Here is a 20,804-nt window from a genome sequence, read left to right as displayed (position 1 = left end):
AACAAAAACTGTGTACCTATAAGCATAATATGATTCAAATATTTTGAGTATAGAAACACTAATGCATATATAGGTTTTCTAGTTTTTTTCATTTGCACAACATCAATCAACACTAATTAAATATTCATTTGTGCATGTGGATATTCCCCTTTTACTGGAATAAATGAGGATCATGGTCTTCATGGTAGCACAAATTTACAGAGACTGTGTAATTAAGAGAGAATAATTTTAAATCAGTTAAATTCAATATGTTGATTTTGAACCCCCTTAATCTTGAAATAGGATTAATAAAGGTCAATTTATGTTAAACTTCACCCACACATGTAATAAGGGCCAATCTTACAAAGTGCCTTAGCAGGCCATTTGAACTGGTATGAGAGGTAGGGGATGCTTACCTCTTCCCCCATTGTTTCTCAGTGACACTTATGCCTGAATACTTTTATGATCAACAAGTTTCAATCTTTACAAGTCTAAAGCAATTGCACTAATGAGAGTGGTTGGGTCTTTTCTCCTCACTATAGCCAAGGGTAGCTTCCTTCCTCTCTCTGATGCAAAGTGGAGATTTGTTACATGTGGCTAAAGCATAATGTGCAGTTTGCCCCAGTGAAGCTCGTTTTCATCTGCCATGGTAATTCACTGTTATTTTATTTACCTACTTTAAAAACAAACAAGTGGAGAAATGCTAATCTATCATGTTTTCTTTACAAGAACCTTGAAAGCAAGGAGTTTAGGTTTAAACGTAAACGTTACCCACTGTACATTCATTGTATGACTTCCATGTAACAGTCCATTGATGCTTCTAAAAAGGTGTATGTTTTAAACACGTAAAGCTTGCAAAAAGAAGTGGCATTATTAAGTTCAGTCAACTTCTACAAACGTAAGAGACAGAAACTAGGAGACTGGACAACATCCCATCTAAAAACACTAGTTTATTCCCAAATCTGTTTTCCAAAAACTGGCCTCTAGAAAACAAATTGATTCAGTAGTAAAGTTACAAATTGGCTTATTCCAAACACAGCAATTGCTGCTTACACAGTTTGACATTTATATTCTACTTAAAATAAGCCTGTAAAGGGTGAGCATCAGTTTGCTTAGCATTGTGTTGAGTGTTGGACTAGGGCTCTTGGAGACCTTGGGCAAATCACATGCTCTCAGCCTCAGAGGAAGGCAAGGGCAAACCCTCTGTGAACAAATCATGCCAAGAAAACCCCATTATAGGGCTGCCTTATGGTTGCCACAAGTCAGAAATGATTTGAAAACATATAGCAATTAGTTTGTGCACAGAGATCAAAAAGAATTCATATATTGTGCTTAATTTTTGTTTCAGTGGATTGCAGGGGACAGCTATTGCAATGTTCTTATTAAGGTTTTCATTTTCATTTCTTTCTTTCTTTCTTTCTTTCTTTCTTTCTTTCTTTCTTTCTTTTAACAAAGAAATAAATACTTGCTTTCCTTTCTAGGAATGACCACTGTGAAACAACAGCTCATCCTCAATATTTATCATAAAAAGGCTTTAACATCATTTCACTTACTGAGGTTCTGACAGCTGCTTCACTGTTATGTTTTATCCCTCCTCCTTTACAATCAGATTTCTTCTTCCTTGCCATAATTTATTTAGCATTTATTTATTTATGGTATTTATTTATAATTAACTCTGTACAGAGCTGTAACTGTGATTAACCCTCATCCAGGTAGATGGGGCATTTTATGACATAGTTCACATAGTACTAAGCCTGCAAGTTAGCCCTTTTATGACATTGTCACCTGAGTAGTTGTAAATACTGTAATGGCCCCAAGTTTCAGTCTCCTCCCATGTCCAATTTTCTTAACAGACAAAAACAAATATTTTAAACAAATTAAAATGGTATTATGTACAATACTTGCCCCCCCCCCAAAAAAAAAAAAACACCTTCCCTTTTCTGGAAGAATTGGGAAAAACCGATTACCCAATATTTTCTTTAGGATAAGTGAAAAAAGTATTTCTTTGGAAATACTTGAAAAAGACCATTTATATACTGCTCACAGAGCACTTCTGAAAGCAGTGTGAAAGTATGCAGTTTCCAGAAGCAATCAACCCTAGTCTTTTATTTTTGATAGCAAAGGGCAAGATTTGCTAACTTCGTATTAGTTCACTAGAAGTACAATTTCAAAAGGGGGTAGGGAGGAATAGAGGTCAACTTCCAGATCACGCAGGAGATACATAACAAGACAGTGATTCAGACATACCTCCAGAGCAAGAGAAGGGGACTATGGCACTTCACATATTGTTAAACTACAACTCCCATCAGCCCTAACTAGCATACCAACATCTGCCAAGCCACAATTCCTTATACTTACACTTAAGAGCCCCCATTCTCTCTTTCTGCATCATGTGTGTGTACAACCACATACACCCTCACACATGCATACCACAACATGAAAACTACTTTCTACATAGATGACAATTAAGGGATAAAGATCCTTTCAACTATCCCTGAGATCAGGCCAGGAGTCTCAGGTCTGAAAGAGACCCAAGACACTTTGTGGCATATGTCTAAATTTTACTTTGGATAAAATTATTTTCTCCAAACCTGTGATTTCATCATTATCATTACATCCACTAATAAAAACTTTTGATTTCACAGTGCAAGTTATAGTATTATAGAGTGAGTCTGCATCATCTGAATTTCTGAAATCTGAAATATTCCAAAAACCAAAACTTTTTTTTTCATAAGTGGCTATTAGCTATTGTTAGCTATAAATCCCTCCACAGATCATAGCAGATGGTGGTGGTGTATAAAATCAATCTGCTATTGAAACATATTAGCAATTTCTCCATAGCACTGCGGTTCTGATGTAAGCTGGTGTGGCCTGTAGATGTTTTAAAGCAAACAAACATGTTTTCTCATAGTATGACACTAACATGCTCTTCAAAAAGAGTATTAAATGTTGAATTTTACTTGAAGAAGTTATTACATTTTGTGTTTCTTCGAACAGGGACTTCCCTAGTTGTCGTTCTGTTAAATGTTTTACAAATAAAATTAATGTAGAGTTACAGCTCAATAGAGGCCCTTTACTGCAATATAGAAAATAAAATACACAATCAGGAGAATTTTCCTTAAGGAGAAGGATATACAGCCCTGTTGTTTCAATAAGCAGAACATTTATTGGATTATCTGAATACAGATACACAGCTATAAAAATCAATGAAGGAATTTTACTGGGCACTGGCTCTTTAAGTGATAACAACAGTTGAACATTTCAGTATGTGAATAATTTACAAGATAATTAAATATTAACCAGATTTTTTAAAACCTAAAAACAAAAAAGAAAAGCCACAGCTTGCTATAAGAACAGAAGCCTGAAAATTCAACATTATCTGGCAATACAATCCAGTGTGCGATGAAAATGCTTCTGCTTATAGTAGAAGATAAAGACGATTACAGTAGTTCATCTTTATCTATGGTTTCAATTTCTGTGGTATCAATCAACTGCACTCAGCCACAGTCTGAGAATATAATGTAGCCCCTCCCTTACCTATAGTTTTGCTCTCCACAGTTTCAGTAACCTGTGGTCTATCATGGTCTGAAAACATTACATATATAGGGTTCAGTGCTATTAGCAGTTTCAGACATCCGTGGGAGGTCTTGGAATTTATTCCCCACAGATAAGGTGGGGCTACTCTAATCTGAAAATGCTCTCTAGCTCACGAAGGTGGATACACAAACTAAGGAACACAATGAGGATCTAGTAATTATTGTGATCATGTCCGGTATAGAAGTATAATTTTAGTCTATCTAAAACTTTAGTCTTGAGGAAAACCTCCTCTGAAGCCACTATTTGCTTTATGGAAAATCCTGCTGCTGATGTAGGATTCCCCATCCCCCACCCCAAAAAGCAAATGCTAGCTTCAGAAAAGAGATTTCAAATTTGTCCTCTACACTTACTTCATTCTTGAAAATTATGAGCCCTACCTCAAATTACACTATAGCCATTTTTCAAAACCTGCATGTTTTGTTAAACACAAAGATGCATTTAATGTACGGATATGGCCAATAGATGTTTTTGACCCAAATAACTCTCCTTTTATTATAATGGCTTCAGCAAGGCATCTACCAAAATTTAGCTTTGTATGGTATCTGCCAGTCAATTCCAGTTTGAAAGTTGTAACTACCAACAACCAACCCTGGCACTATGTCACCTCACAGGCTGTTATGTTACTCTCTTCTGTAAGGATCTATTGGCCAGATGTAACCCATCTGCTCTGAGGTCAAATTTGTCTCATCCTACCAAAACAAAAACAAACACAGCTGTTGTCAAACAGTATTAATAAACATCCAATGTTGGATCCAGTGCTAGTACAACATTTACACATCTCCCAGAGAAACAGGACACTGTACATTTTCCACACTTGCACAAGGAAATGTGCCAGATCTCCTTGCCCGGTTATGGGTCTGAAATTGGGTGCAGAGGCCTGGTGGCACAGCAAACAAGTGAGATACTGGTCAAACAGTTACACTCTCATCTACAAATTGCCACCTGTGGAATTGCCCACTATGCCAGCTGGAGGCGTCCTCCCTCTCTACCTGGATCCTGCCTAGATATGTGAGTGGGAGAGAGTGTTCCAATGGTGTCAAATTGGATCTCAGCCATAGTGTATACTCAGAAAAACTCAATGTGGTGAAGAAATAAACATACATACCCAACATGGCTACAGTCCCGATATGGCAGCACTGAAAATATGCTGCAGAAAGATCTTCTTCCACTAATAAGGACTATTCTACAAAACAAAATAAAGGACATGATATAGGGAAGAAATCTATCAGTTGAATTAAATTCAAAGTCATAATTTTGATTGGCCAAAATTCCACCCACCTTCCTTCCACTGTCGTGTTTTCTACTGTTCTGCTCTAGACTATGGATTTTTTAAAATGTCAAAATTTGTCTGTACCTCTGTATAAACCACACTATGTGGAGTAATTGTTCCTATCTGACAGTAAGCTAAGGCACTAAAGTACCCTAAATACCTTGAAGACACAAGATCTTATCTTGGAAGCACTGGCATGGGAAACTGCCAGGGGATATCAGAGGTTGTAGGCTAAATTTCAGAGGAAGGCACATGTGTGTGCATGCACACACCCACACCAGATACTACGAACTTGCAGACTATAGAGGCTGCTGAACACCTGCTCTCCAACCATGTGGTCAGTGCTTTGAAAGAGCATAGTGCTTATCACATCTCTAGTGGATGGAAAGGAGAAAAGTGAGAACTCTGGAGTTGGGCCAATGCAGAGTCCCAACTGTCTTGCACACTGTACCATCTTTATAACCAAAGTGACAACAAGGAAAAACTTGGTAGCCTATATAAAATGGAAATTAATCTTGTACATTCAGTATCTTTGACACTGAACTAAGCAAGTTGGTAACCCTACTCTTTACATTTAGACACAACCAGTTAGTGTCAGACACAACCAATGCAGAACAGAGGTTATTAACATGATTATTTAGCCTGTCAGTGTCCCAATGTATTTAATAAAGTTGGCACAGGAGGGAAGAAGGGAAAAGACAACAGAAAAACTGTATGACTACGATCATTTTATTCCACATTTTATTTTGTCTACTGACATAAAGACCCAGAAAGTAAATAGTTATTTTCTGTCTCTTTCATTATTTTTAAAGATCTTTGACAAGGCAGCCCAAGGGAAATTACTGATGGGCCAGACAGATGATTTTCTTCTTTTTTTGGCTGAGCACTGTGCCAGCGGTGGTTGAGAAATAAATGGGTCCTCTAAGCCAGAGTTCATAAATGCAACAATAATTGGCGCCTGCTGAGCAGATGACAATGCAACCACTTACACACTAACAGAATCTAACATCAAACAGATGACTTCATTCTATTGTGTTTTCACACAAAAATTACACTAACCACAATACGGAGCAGTAATTAAGTTTACAAGAGCATCTGACATGCCATTCTTTTTGCTGCATGCAGTCTAACTTTGGTGCATGCTAAGATGAGATGTGCAAGGCTTCGAACTGGAACTGCAAGTGGAGCTGGGAGCAACATGCAAAGCAAGATGCCTTCTTTAGATATTAACCTACTAGGAATGCTCTTTTAGTGCAGCCAGTAATGCTTAGGAACCCAACATCAAGAAGCATTTAGACTAAAATCTCCACACTTTTGTTTAGAATTATAAATCATAATTAACACATACTTCTAACATTGGAGAACTGCCTCTTCCTACTCCAAGAGAAGGAGTTGGGGGGGGGGAAGCATAGCATCAGATTGCAGAAACTGAGCAGCCATTTCACTTTAATTTTTTTAAAAAATCTATTTATTCATGAGGAAATTAGAAGCTTCATTTAAACTGGGGAAAAACCAAGTCTTTAATTAGCTTGTAGTTATTACCTGCAGGCTAATACCCAAAGGTATTTCAAGACATTTTCAGTCACATTAATGAGGAAGAGGCATAGAAGAAAGCTCCCAGCCATTGCTAGAGAAAAGGACCATTGCTCAGTAGTAGAAAACTTGTTTTGAATTTAGGTGGTCCCACCTCCAGTCTCCAGTTAACAAGGGCGGGGTACAGACGGGCAGGGGAAGACGTCTTGGAGGTGTATTCTGCTGAATACGGAGCCTCCAGACCGCCCGCCCTGGGGGCGTGGCTCAGGTGTATGGGGCTTCCACATGGGGGGCAGTGAAGACGCCTCACCTGGGGCCGTTTCTGACCCGCAGTTTCCAAACCGCCGCCCCGGAGGACGCTGCAAAGAGAGAGGCAGCTTCCTCATGGGCGGCCAAAAACGGGGCTTTTTTTTTCTTTTGCCGGCTGGCGGATGCGCAGCTGCGGCGCTCAGCACCGGCAGCAGAAAGCATATGTGCACATTTAAAGCACCTAAGCCCCTTTAAAACTTTTTCCCTCGCCCTGCCCAAGAACAATGGTGGTCTCCTGCCAGCTGGTGATCAGCTGGTGTTGGCATCCTTGTCCGCTTGCACGTTGGTAGTGTCACCAGCATCATGAATGCCTCCTCTCCTTTGGTCCCCGCGCTCTTGCTGAATCTGCAATGCACAGCCACAGCTGTCGCCGCTGCCACCGCTGTCCCCCTGCCATCCCCCATCACCTCCCTTGTACATATGTAAATATTTAAAGTTTTAGGGGTTTTTATTGTTAGGTGAAAATGGCGCAGGAATGTGTGTAGGAGTTCACTTTAAATTCTAAACTTTCCCCAATTCTAGCAACGCATGCGTACATGTTGCTCTAGGGTTAGGGTTAGGGTTAGGGTTAGGAGTCTTAAAATGTGCTGCAGCTGTGCTACAGCTTCCACACCTGCATGGCAGCTGACGCTGCAATTAAAGCCTGACTGCAAACTGCGCATGTTCCAGGACCCCGACTCATTATGCGATGCAGCAGACACGGAGCTTTTAAATTGGCAACTTAAATTAGCAGCGTAACAGTTCTGGCGTACCGGTGCAGCAGCTTACAGACGGAGCTGCGCAGCTGCGCATCATACAGAAAAGAAGCGGGGAAAAGCAGCACCTTTTTAATGCTGCTTCTTCCCGCTTGGGGCGTGCGGGCGGCGTGTTCATGGCGGCATTCAGGTAAGGGCCGTCTGAAGGCTCTACCTTCATGACGTCATGAACACACCCCTTTTTGCCCGTCTGTATCCCGCCAAGGTAAGGTAGGGAGTGATGCAGAAGGTCTCATTGTTTGATGTTCTAGAAAGCTCCTTCCAGTCAGAACAGGCACTGCTGGGCTAGACAGGAAAATGGTCTGCCCTAGTTTAAGACTTTCTATGGTGCAATATTGTACAGTGTGCTTTAGTCTTCGTCTAAAGCAATGTCTCCTCACCAACAAATTGACTCAGTCTCTATCACTGGCTCTCTCTCCTGATTCTCCTGAGCAGAATTAGTCTAGCAAAGCAACCTTAAGGTGGCCATTCACAACTATTGCAGGCTTCTGGGGGTGCAATTGGCCATTTTTACACACACACAGAGGTGTAAGGGGATGTCAAGAGGGGCCCTGAGGCCTCAACAGACCACATGCAACCTGTGGAACAGACATTACTCATTCTTGCTACAGCCTGTATAGATCTCTACCTTCATGTGACCTGATTCTTTCGCTTGTCAGGCATATGCTCAACATTTGTCCAGGGTCATGTCCTGCAGTTCCAGTTTTCTTTCTGTACTTTTCATACCCAAAGTACATAAAGTAGCTTCTAGCAGGTACTGCTGTTTTTCATCTATCTAAACTCTACACTGGATACGCAAACCAAGGCTGGCTATTATTTATTTATTTTATTGATTTATATCCCACCTTTTCCCAATAATGGCACTCAAAGCAGCTAACAACATATTCAAAGCAACACAAATTAAAAACAATACAAAATCATTAATAGAAGTATAAATCAGACACTTTTAAAAACAATTAAGCTATTTATAATGGTAAAATGGTAAACATTAAAATGTATTAAAAGACTACAGTTGGCCCTCCTTATCCCCAGATTTTTTATCCATCAATTCAAGCATCCACAGTTTGAAAATATTAAAAAATATATAAATTCCAAATAGCAAACATTAATTTTGTATTTTAGATAAGGGGCATCATTTTACTATGCCACTGTATTTAATGGGACTTGAACATCCACGAATTTTGTTATCCATGGGGAGTGCTGGAAACAAACCCCAGCGGATAACAAGGACTCACTGTATATACAAACATTAAAAACTGCACCACACAGCAGTAAAAGCCCAACCCTAATCAGTTTGTAAAAGCCTGACAACACAAAAGTATTTTCACCTGTCTATAGAAGGACAGCAAAGACAGGGACATCCTGGCCTCTCTTGGGAGGGAGTTCCAAAGTCTGAGAGCAGCCCCAAGAAGGACCTCTCCCTTGTTCCCACCAAACAAGCTCGAGAAGGTGGTAGAAGAGAGAGAGAACGGTCTCTTCAGACAATCTTTGAATTCTAATGGGCCCATAAAGGAGCTATGGTACTTCACATTATCTACTGTAGCTGAGTTCCCTTGGGCATTATCTGGTATTTCTTTGTCTACTTATAACACGTTTCTCATCCTCATTTCTGCCCCGTTTAACATAGTAAGAGAGAAGTAAAGTAGCACATGTATCAGACAGGGACGTAGCCAGGATTTTGGGAAGGGGGGGTCCAGACTAAGTGCCACCATTATACTGAGGCTTGGGTGCAGCGGCACAGCATCACACACCATTCACTGCATCTAACCGGGGGGGAGGGGGTGGCTACGTCCCTGTATCAGAGTGTTGCTAGAAAGGAAAATGCCCATTACTTGCTACTTCTGTAAGCATCTTTTGCCAAGCCACATGTGACAGGCTACCAAAAATAGGTAAGATCAACTATGCACACAAGGACTGATTTCCACCCTGTGTATTTGAATGAAGAAAGTTCATTCATGCTGATAAGATTCTATGGATAAAATCTGAAGGGTTGAAGAGTGCAGATAACTATTTTTGATGCAGGACCAAATGCAGATGCACATACACTCATTCCTCCACATTTGTGGCTTAGACTTTTGCAGATTTGATTATTCATGGATTTTATTACTATGTTCTCTCTAGGAATATCCAGTTCCTCCAGCGCAACTCTATGGTCAACTTTAATCAAAAGTCAAACTGAAGGACCTAGAAATTCATAGAGAGAACACTGCACTAGGCATTTGTAGCTCCTCCAACAGATTTCTATGGTCAATGTCTGACAAAATTTGATCCCAAAGTTGCACTGAAGGACCTAGAGATTCCCAGAGAGGTGTTATCTCAGGTAAAAACACAGTGGTTTTGTTATTTGTGGTTTTTTAACATTCATGGGGATCCTGTGTCCCTAATCCCAGCGAATGTGGAGGGACAAGTGTACTTTCAACAGAACCTCCCCTCATCTTTCTTATGCATAAGTCCCATTGTGTTGGATCAGACCAAATGCCTGTCAAGAACTGCATCCTGTTCTTGAAGTGGCAAAACAATGCCCATGGGAAGCCCACAAGCAGGATACATCCACAAGAATATTGTCTGAGAAGCACATGGCCTTCAGTACTACAAACAAACAAACAAAAACCCCATAGCTTTCATATACAGCTACCACTAGCAAAGTTTGGAAAGTTAATTTATTTTTGGGTGGATTGCCTGTTCATTTAATTAAAAAAGGGATGGTGCTCCCTTTGATCTTTGTTGCCAGGGTATCTTGAAGTCTAATATGTTGTCAGTTACAATTTGATCCATAGGAGCATACTAAACAAACTGTATTGGGGAATCCAATTACAAGACAACACTTTTTATGGGAGAAATTGATTTGACTGTGGGATTTATATTTTGGATCAACTGACTGGTCCTGACCACGAATTTTTGCCATTTTCCATATTGCAGCCTACTTATCAGTTTCCCACACATATAAAGTGGCAATATTTACAGTTCCAAACTTTTTGGTTGTCTATATATGGACCATCAGCTCTCAGCACCTGAGCCAACCTATTGGAAATGTTAATCATATTCTCAGAGATATTGAAACCAAGAAGTCTAGTTTATAACATTTGTTGGAAAGCATTAAATCTGATGTTAACAAAGTTAGAGTTGACTGGAACAAAAATCAGATTGTCTGTATCTCTTTAGAGTTAACATAACATTATATTCCTCTGAGATGGGATTTAACTGAAGGTCAATGCTATTGGCTACTGCTTGCTTTTGCTCTTGCAAAAAGATTTATACTCCAAGGTCAGAAAGATAAACATTCAGCATCTATCATTCAAGAGTCAGAAGAACTTAACAGCTTTAGCTACTGCATAAAAATGTATTTTTGGAAATGCGGCCAGCTCAAATAAATGTACATTTTATGTGCTTCCACTTCCCTTTTGCTTTCTTTTGTTCTCCTATTCTTCTCCTTTTCTTTGTACTCATACTTTAAAAATGCAATACATACATACAAATTTATAAAAACGCTCAAGATGCACAACAGAGCATGGGGCAGCAGCACAAGAACCAAGACTCAGAACTTCAACCATGTAATTTTCCTACAGAGGCCACATCCCAAGTATAAAAGTAACTAAAAGTTAGTAATACCAGCAAAATAGTAATTTTATCCCTCATCAAGATACAACCATAATGTAATATAGCTCTATCTTTGCTACTGTTGAAAGGAATGAATTGCACATAGTGAGTTATCTGCAACCAGTTATTTTTGAGCTTTGATAACCAGCAGGCATTGACAGACTTACATGAAGCTCATTTTCTTATGACAAATACACTGGTATTACATGTTTTTCTCAACATAGGGAACAGCATCCCTGTTAGGAACCTCCACCACCTGTAAATTTTACATGCTCATATAGGCATGTTTAATGCCACATGGCAAGTAGCTTCATCCCATTCTCCTTCAGTGAAGTTGCTTGTTGTTTCAGAGGAAAATGGTTTGTACATTGGGTGTACAAACAGCTGTGTCATGGAGAATTTGCTACAACACCATGGATCTAATGGCAGGAATTTTTTTCATGTCTCTAACATCTAGCCCAGCTTTCAGACTTCAGAATACAAAAGAGATTCATCAGATATGCCAGTTTTTCCTTGATCTCTCTCATATATATATGCACAAGGGGAATATGCTGCTTCACATAAAAATCCAATTTCTAATGCAAAAGGGAGTCACTGACTCCCACAAAGACTCATTTCCCCACTGATATTTTTCTTATACTGCCTCTCTACCCTTAGTCAAGAGATTATTTGCCAGTAAAATACCTTCCACTCCGTGTATCATTCTGTCGCATGTTCTTGATGAAATGAACCTTCTTAAAGTTCTTTGGTCTGGGTGAGCCTGACAGAGTTCGGCATCTGAAAAAGAACAAATGTTCAAACAATTATGTTCTGTACGGGGTTCGCTGAAATACCTCAACACAAAAGCAGGAAGGAAAGACCAGACAAATTATTTAAGTTAACACTCTCCATTTAGGAGTCATCTGAAACAAGAACAATAATAATGTCTAAAAACAAAAAGACTTAAAAAAACACACCCTGTAACAGAACTTCCTGCATTTTGTTATAGTTCATGTTAGAAAAAATGATTATGGAAGAATTTGTCATTGTTCCATTTCCTTGTCACAAGTATTTTTCTGTATTAGTGCACTATGAAACAACTGCAATGTTTTCTTCATTTTAAAATACTTCAGAGAAGGCTCAAGTTCCTTGTTCATAGCAGACTGTTGGAATATGGAATGAGAATTTTTCTTAAAATGTTTGGCCTTTCCTCCCCCACTTTAAAGTTGTGACAAAGAGATGGCAAGTGTGCTAAAGAAATGTTATAGTATCTGCATCCCTTAGCTTCCACAGAGGCAAGAGGAAGGAAGACCAAAGGCACCTAACAGAGGGAGACTGAGGATAAGGCAGCAATGAATTGACAGGCAACACTTTGTGAAGAAAGTGAAGAAACTGATGTAAAGATTTTAGGACCCGAAGTACTGTAATGGATTCAAACTACAGGAAAAGAAATTCCACCTCAACACTAGGAAGAACTTCCTGGCAATAAAACCTATTCAACAGTGGAACACACTCCCTTGAAGAGTGGTGGAGTCTCCTTCTTTTAAAACAGAGGTGGATGGACATCTGTCATGGGTGTTTTGATTGTGTATTTCTGCATTTCAGGGAGTTGGACTTGATGGCCCTTGTGGTTTCTTACAAATTTATGATTCTATGATTCTGTGAGCAGATGAGTTGGGAGGAGTAGGCTTGACAGAGAAAGAAACTTGATTTTTTTAAAAAAGAAAAAGAAAAAAAAGAAAAATGTTTTTACGTTAGTCATGTATCCACCCCTATTCCTCTATTGAGGGTTTTGTGTCAGGGAAAAGGTAAACATCGTAATATGAAAGGTATTATTTGGTCCTCTTCCATATGTGTTATATCAGATAAGTGACCATAAATTATACAACTATATAACAATTGTACCACTTTCATGGAGCTCTTAATCTCCAGCTACATCTTCCTTCCTTCTTTCTTTCCATCACTCTCCCTTTTAACACCTTCCTATTCCTACCAGCAGCTATGTTGGGTTCCAATTAAAGGAAACCCCACTGTGAACAGAACACCACTGGAAAGATGGCCCCAAGTAAACAATCTGAACTATTAAACATTATTTATTTCTTTTGGCAATTATAGCTGCATTTAAATAATTTAGAAGGCATTTCATAATGTTCTCATTAATGCTCTTTTAGGGAGACTGCTGCTAATCCTTTAGGAGGCAGGGAAAGACAGACCACTTTTGTTTAATTTAACAAGCTGATAATCAGAGTAATCCTGAGCCAGTGATGATTATGTAGCAGGAGGCTCACTATTTCTCAAGCTATACCATCTCATCATGGGCAGGGCATAAGTTCATTTACAGCGCTTCATAAAAAATAAAGGTTAATAAGGAAGGGTGGTCATGCTGCCTGTTTTCTCATTTTTTTTCTCGCCAGCCAGCAGTTCATTTAAAACAAACAAACAAACAAACAATAATGTGCCTCCCACTGAAACTAGTAGGAGAGAAATTAGTTATGCCAGTTTCATGCTAGTATTCAGCTAATACACCAACTGCACCCCTTCCTAGAACTGGAAGACCTAAAGATAGTAGCGCACACACTGGTAATCTCAAGGCTGGACTTTTGCAATGTGCTCTACACTGGGCTACCTTTGTACCAAGTTTGGAAACTTTAATTAATTCAAAACACAGCGGCCAGATTGATCGCTGGTATATCTAGGAGTGATCACAGCACACCAATATTAAAATCACTCCATTTGTTGCCAGTTAGTTTTTGGGCAAAGCACAAAGTGTTGGTTATACTTTTAAAGACCTACATGGTTTGGATGTAGGTCACCTATGGAATCATCTTGCACAATGTGTCCCGTACACTCAGGTCCCCTGGGAGACATTCATTTCAACTGGCCAGGACTAGACTGGCAACTGTCACCCAGAGGACATGTTCATCGGCCACCCACAGACTGTGGAATGACCGGCCTGGAGAGATTTGACAGCTAAATATGCTGTCTGAATTTAAACCAGTATTAAAGATTTCTCTCTTCCGGCAGGCCTACCTGGCAGATTTTAAACAATGACTTTAAAATTATGATATTTCAATTTTATGTTGGATGGTTTTAATGTGCCCTGTGTTTATGTATTTTAACATAATGTGTTTGAATGGTCTTATGTGTTTTAATCTATGTTGTACCCCACTGTGAGCCTTGGAGAGAGACAGGTAAGAAATAAATCATTATAGCAACAGTATTTACATTTCTGTATTGCTTCACACTGAATTCAGGAATCCCTAAGTGGTTTACAATCTGTAAACCAATCTGCCCCCAACAAGCTGGGTACTCATTTTACTGACCTATGAAAGGATGAAAGGTTGAGTCAACATTTTTATCTTTTTAATTGGATTTTATTCTTTTAATATGTAACTTGTCTTAATATTATAATAATTTAATTATATTTTAATGTACTATTTTTGAACGCTTTTAGTTATACTGTTTTTTTTTTAATGTTGTGAGCCACCCTGAGTCCCAGTTTTAGGAAAAGGACAAGATATAAATATAATAATAATAATAATAATAATAATAATAATAATAGGAGCCCTGGGACCAAACTCATTGTTGTAGTAGTAGTTGATGTTAGAATTAATGGCTGCCACCCAAGGGCATGTGGAGCATGCAAGGGACTTTACATCCAAAAGATCCCATACTGCAACCAGAACAAATCATTCTAGCCCTGATCACCTACTGCTATGCCTGAAGAGCTTGCTGTAGCCTTATAGCAATGCGGGAATGGGGAGGGGGTATTGATTCTGTATTTTCCCCCCAGACTCAATGTGGAACCTTTGAGGTAGAGTAGCACTTCAACCCCATTGTTCCTTTCATCAGCCAGTCTTTTTCTATAGGATCGCTCCAATCTATAGAGTTCTGTATCTAATCGTAAGTAAAATACACACAATGAGCTGTTTTATAATGCTAGGGTTTTTAAATCCTCAACTCTATAGATATAAATCCACTTACTGTATTATGAGATTGAAGAGAGTTTCTGCCATTATCTGCTGGCTGTGTATTTCAGAAAAAAGCCTTTTAGCTTAATGGTCATCATACCAATGAAGGGAATTACTTGCTTTGGTAGGGGTGGGAAATGTGTGCTTTCCCAGATGTTAATGAACTGTCACTCCCATCATCCATCACCATTGGCTGTGCCAGCAAAGACTGATGTGAAGTAAAGTCAACAACATATGTAAGGTCATAGCTTCCCTAGTCCTGTGTTACAGTGTGCATTCTGGCTATATTAAGAATCTTTCAGTATGTTTCAGAAAAGTAAGAAAAAAGGTAACATTTAAGTTAGCTTAAAATGTACTGAGGGATGCAAAACTGCAACAGGAAAAAAACTGTCTGGTTCCTCTTTAACTGAACATATAGCTAAACAACAGCACATAATAGCACAGCCAAGTTAATAAGTAGTAAACACAACAGGGAAGGGAAACATGAGAACAGACAGTTTAATGAATTCTATTAATTGCATTTTGGCACACAAAACCTAGGAGAAACGTGAATGATAACAATGCTCCCACTTCGTGTGTTCAAAATCTGAACAGCTTTTAAAGATTTGTAATTTTCACCTTGTGAAAGAATCTGATTAGTATATTGTTCATTAATTCATATTAATGTTCAAATTAGTTCAAATTAATGACATTAATAAAACAAAGAAAGGAAAGGGTTATAAATAAAAGACTGTAAACTAAATTGCTTCATGTTATAATGCTTGCATTGGGTTCTTATAAAAACCCTCGCCCCAGTTAATTGTTTGTCCCTAGTAACACATATGCCTTGATGAAAGAGCACTGCTATCCCGCCCGAACTGGAAAAATTATTATAGTCATTCATTCACATTTTGGATTCTAACAGGGAATGCAATGAAGGGCTCCAAACTGGTTAGATTTGTTTTCAAAGTTAGAAACCTTTATTTCTAACACAATGAATATTTTAAGCACTAAGCTTCCAATTCAGCAGAACAGTGCTTTAAAAAGTAATTAAAATTATACTTTGGCCATAAATATTATATTCATAAAAGGAGCCCAACAACAACAACAACATAATAGATAAAGTATCATCTGTCTTTTTAGGCAACTCAATTGTAGTACAAGATAGTTCAGTGTGGATCTAAATATTTCTTGACAATTATTCAGCCAGTACTTGGAAAGAGATCTGCTCTTTCTATTACTTTTGCACAAGATCCAGTAATCTGTCATCATAATTCTAAGTTCATGAACTGTACACATGTTGTGAGCACAACTATTTAAACATTATGCTGAGAACATGTTGCCTATCTACATTTTGCTATGCAATGATTCTAACCAATTAGGAAGCCTATCCATAGGATCCCCAATTATCTGTAGAGCTTGAATGCACACTTTCCATAGATTCTTTGAAAGCTTATGAGAACAGCAAATATGGGGCATGGATGTGACAAGCAGAAATAATCTTCATCCTACCTTTATATGTCACATGGAACACTTGCAGGAGTCCTTGGCTTTGGAAAGAGCGCCTATCTCCTGTTTACTTTTTTGCTTTGCCTGAGGCTACTGCATGAAAATTCTAATTGAATTCTAATTGGCTCTTTGTGCTTGCTGCAGAAGGAGACAGCATGGTGTAGTGGCTTGAGCACTAGCACATGACTCTGGAGACCAAGGTTCGAATCCTGACTTGGTCATGTAAACCCATTGGGTGACCTTGGGCAAGCCATACTCTCTCAGCCTCAGAGGATGGCAATGGCAAATCCCCTCTGAAGAAACTTGCCAAGAAGCCCCCATGATAGGTTCACCTTAGGATCGCTGTAAGTCAGAAATGACACAACAACAACATTTGTTGCAGAAGTTGTAACTGCTTTAAAACAGCCTAGTAAATATTTTGTAGGGAACTTGCACAAACACTGTTTATCTACTTGCATTTACATGCTTTCGAACTGCTAGGATGGCTATGCAGGACTATTTATCATAAAAAGAATTTACTACTAATGATGATCGATTACTTCACATTTTCTAGGTCTAAGCCATGGTACTATCAAGGTACTACCAATAACTACCAAGACCTGAATTCTAATTTCCTGGTCCCTGCTTCAAATGAAAAGATAGCAGGGGAGTAGGAAGGTGAAGGAAGGTGTGGAACAAGATACAAGTGTTCATTTGTAAAATCATGTACAATTTTTTTAAAGGAAGAAAATAATATTTGTTATTATTTGTAAAAGACAAACTAGCAGCAATACAATCATGGCCATTATTTTTTGGCTCACCATCCAAGTTACATATAGCTAAAGGTTTGTTATCTTCAAGTATCACAGGTTAGTACTTTCTGTACGTTTGAATTACAAAGAATGTACTGTATTTGGCAAAGCACTGGAAATTCATCACAACACTGATCTTTACTTTCATAAACCACTGTTCTATATGATATAAAGAACACTTGAATCTGCAATAACCTTCCTATTTCTTTTCTTATATTCTAAAGTGTAGTTGGTGGTAATAGTCCTTCCTGGTGCTGGCACATCATCTCTGGAATAGCCTCCATCATTGTGACACTTGCCTGGCACTGACTTTGCTACTTTTTTGTGGCTAGGTGAACCCCATGCCTTCTAAATATGGGCCTTTAACAGGCCTTGGCTTTATGAGGTTTTAACATCTCTCGTCTTCATATTCTACTGTTTTAGTGGTTTTAATATTGATTATTGCTTGTCTCAATAGACTGTATGTATGTATGTATTTATAGCACTCTGGGAGTCCTTCAAGACTGAAGAGTGTGGTATTGTGTCTATGTGTCTTTAAGTTGCCTGAAGATCCTATGAATTCCACAGGATTTTCTTAGACAAGGAATATTCAGATGGTTTTGCCAATTCCTTTTGTTACAATATAGCCAACAGCACAATATTTGTTGGTGGTCTCCCATCCAAAATACTAAGCCTGGATGACCCTGCTTAGCTTCTAAGATCAGTCATGATCTGGCACCTTTAGATTATTTAGGCATTAGTTATAAAAAAAGGTAAAGGTATTCCCCATTGATATGATTGTCAAGTCGTGTCTGGCCATAGGGGGCGGTGCTCATCTCCGTTACTAAGCCAAAGAGCCAGTGTTGTCAGAGACTACTCTGTGATCATGTGGCTAGCATGACTGCACAAACACTGTTTACCTTCTCACCGAAGTGGTACCTGTTTATCTACTTGGATTTGCATGCTTTCGAACTGCTAGGTTGGCAGAAGCTGGGACTAGTGATGGGAGCTCACCCCATCATGCAGCACTCATGCCTTGAACTGTCAACCTGCTGATCTTGCAATCAACAGAGTTAGCGTCTTAACCACTTCAGCCACAAAACAAACAAACAAACATATAGTATGTGTCCAGTTGGTCATGCCAGATTGTCTAACATGCAATGCCATACCAACAGACACTACCTACCTACAGCTTTTCATTCCATTCAGACTGTTTAAGTATAATCTCTTAATGATGATACCACTGTCTTGGATCTAAATACAGATCTTCACACATTTTTATTTATTTATTATTTATTTATGGTATTTATACCCCACCCTTCAGCCCTAAAGGCTATCAGAGCGGCTTACAATTATTATTTTTAATTAGATGGTTCCCTGCCCTCAGGCTTACAATCTAAAAAGACACGACACAAAAGGAGAAGGAAATGGTGGGGGGGAAGGGGATGAAGTCCAGTGGTTCTTCTCTCCCTCTGAGGCCTGGACCAAGGCAGATGGACTGGAGGGAGGGCTCTTCTTCTTGGGTTAATTTTGTGCCGTTCCCTCCGTGTGTTAACTATACTGATAGAAAGATGGTGTATTCAGCACTATGTTCCTCCTGTTTATGTTCTCAGAGGTCTGAGTACCTTCCTCTGTACAAGGAAATTGGGCATGATCCTGCACCAACTGCTGTCTACAGCGAGTACCCTCTAATCCATCTCACAAGTTGTACAAGCCTCCCATTAACATCAGTATTTTTAACATTTTCATCTTTTTAACTATATTTTATTCTTTTAACATGTAACTTGTTTTAATATTGTCATAATTTAATTCTATTTTAAAGTACAACTTTTGTATGCTTTTAATTGTACTGTGTTTTTTTATAATGTTGTGAGCTGCTCTAAGTCCCAGTTGTGGGGAAAAAGTGAGATATAAATAACAACAACAGCAACAACAACAACCATCATGGAATATGTGTTAGAAAAGATTGGGTTCTATGCAGTAACATCATCCAAAGAACCTGATTCTGTAATTACTCAAGACAAATGCTGACTTCAGTTAATACAAATTATTATTGGATCCCTCTTGTCCAGATGTATTAGTGGCAGAACCAGACACTGTGTGTAATTCAGAAAAATGATGCAGGCATTATTTATAGCTACCTCCGTAAGGGAGCATTTTCCTCAATGTCTTCCAAAGTCTCCAGTGAAGACCTCTGGGAAATCAGCCGCCGTCTGTGAAGAAAAAAAGTTAAATTAAATTAAATTCTGCTTAATTTAAACAGAAGAAAACAGAGAGTTCCAATAAACAAAACATTGGGTTCTGGAGGGTTTACACTTTCTCTCAAGGATCAGCTGTAGGGATGCTCCTGGATCTGTCATGATCACTTGAAACACAGATGACCTCACTTTGTAGGAAAGCTTTTAATCAAGCTAAATAAATAAATAATAATAATAATAATAAAATTTTTATTTGTATACTGCCCTTCCATTGATCAGGGCGGTGAACAGCATAATAATACAGTACAATAATAACAAAGAGCAAAAATCATAAAAATGAACATACATTAAAAACAGATTAAAAACACAATCAGCCAACCATCTTGCCGATAGGAGAGGAAGGAAGGCCTTCTGGAATTTCATTTGGGAAATGCAGCTCGAAATAGGAAAGTTTTTAAATCCCTTTTAAACTGAGTCAGGGAGGTAGCCGAGCGGAGCTCAGTGGGCAGCATGTTCCAAAGGGCCGGGGCAGCGATGGAATATGTCCTCCTCGTAGTGGAGGTAAGTCTGGCCCCTGGAACCCTGAGTAATTGCTGCCCAGAAGTTCTGAGGGTGCGGGGCGGAATGTATGGGGAGAGGCGGTCCTTCAGGTACCCTGGGCCCAAGCCATGTAGGGCTTTATAGGTAATCACCAACACCTTGTACTGTGTCCGGAAGCGAATAGGCAGCCAATGTAGATCTTTAAGTACAGGTGTAATGTGGCTGGCCCTGGAAGTACCACAAGCTAAAATGTGATACCAGCCACAACCCTCTCTATACAGAGATAGCTTGGTGAAAGTTATTAGTGACCTGATAATCTCCTGTCTGAATTTCTGCAATGTGTTATTTGTGAAGGTATTACTAAAAATAGACCAGACATGTCAGGTTTGGAAATTTCAGGGACAGCTACCTTGCTAGTTGCGATTGGTGGATATGATCTTGTGATACTAACATGTAGCTGGTTGCACTGTTATCTGGCTCATTTTCAGGGCCAGATCAAAGTATTGGTGTTGATCTTTAAAGCCCTTAATAACTTGAGGCCAGAGAATCCAAATCAGGGGTGAGAATCATTGGCCTTCCAGACATTGCTACTCTCCAAAGCACAACCCAGTATAGCCAATGGGATGATGGGGGCCCATCCAATTCCCACCACTGAGCTAAAGGATCACCTTTGCAGGCCTTCCTCTGTACCTGCTAAATGAATTTAGGTAGATGGCTACAAGAGAGAGGGCCTTCTAAGTTGTGGTATCCAGCTTAGGGAATGCCTTCCCCAAGACAGCTCACCAGGCACCACCCTGGTTATATGTTAGGCTCTAGAT

The 20,804-nt window shown here is 39.1% G+C and overlaps 1 protein-coding gene across 1 annotated transcript in view; it reads right to left on the bottom strand.

Moving 5' to 3' along the window:
• Window positions 1-19,653, bottom strand: part of LOC149317249 (CDK5 and ABL1 enzyme substrate 1-like) — a 40,254-nt gene extending 20,601 nt beyond the window's left edge. Inside the window, exons 1-3 of the mRNA XM_089517167.1 lie at window positions 19,390-19,653; window positions 11,725-11,817; window positions 4,682-4,759 (exon numbers count right to left, since the gene is read on the bottom strand). Of these exons, the coding sequence (XP_089373293.1) occupies window positions 4,682-4,759; window positions 11,725-11,753 (107 nt within the window). The 5' untranslated portion in view covers window positions 11,754-11,817; window positions 19,390-19,653. The remainder of the gene's footprint in view (window positions 1-4,681; window positions 4,760-11,724; window positions 11,818-19,389) is intronic.
• Window positions 19,654-20,804: the final 1,151 nt, after the last annotated feature.

This window comes from Sceloporus occidentalis, unplaced genomic scaffold, assembly GCF_023333645.1.
Source record: "Sceloporus occidentalis isolate IW3139 unplaced genomic scaffold, rSceOcc1.0.p SCAF_3, whole genome shotgun sequence".
In the NCBI taxonomy this organism is placed as follows: Eukaryota; Metazoa; Chordata; class Lepidosauria; order Squamata; family Phrynosomatidae; genus Sceloporus; species Sceloporus occidentalis.
Note: the sequence above shows the minus strand (reverse complement) of the source record. Positions and strands in the feature narration are given on the sequence as shown.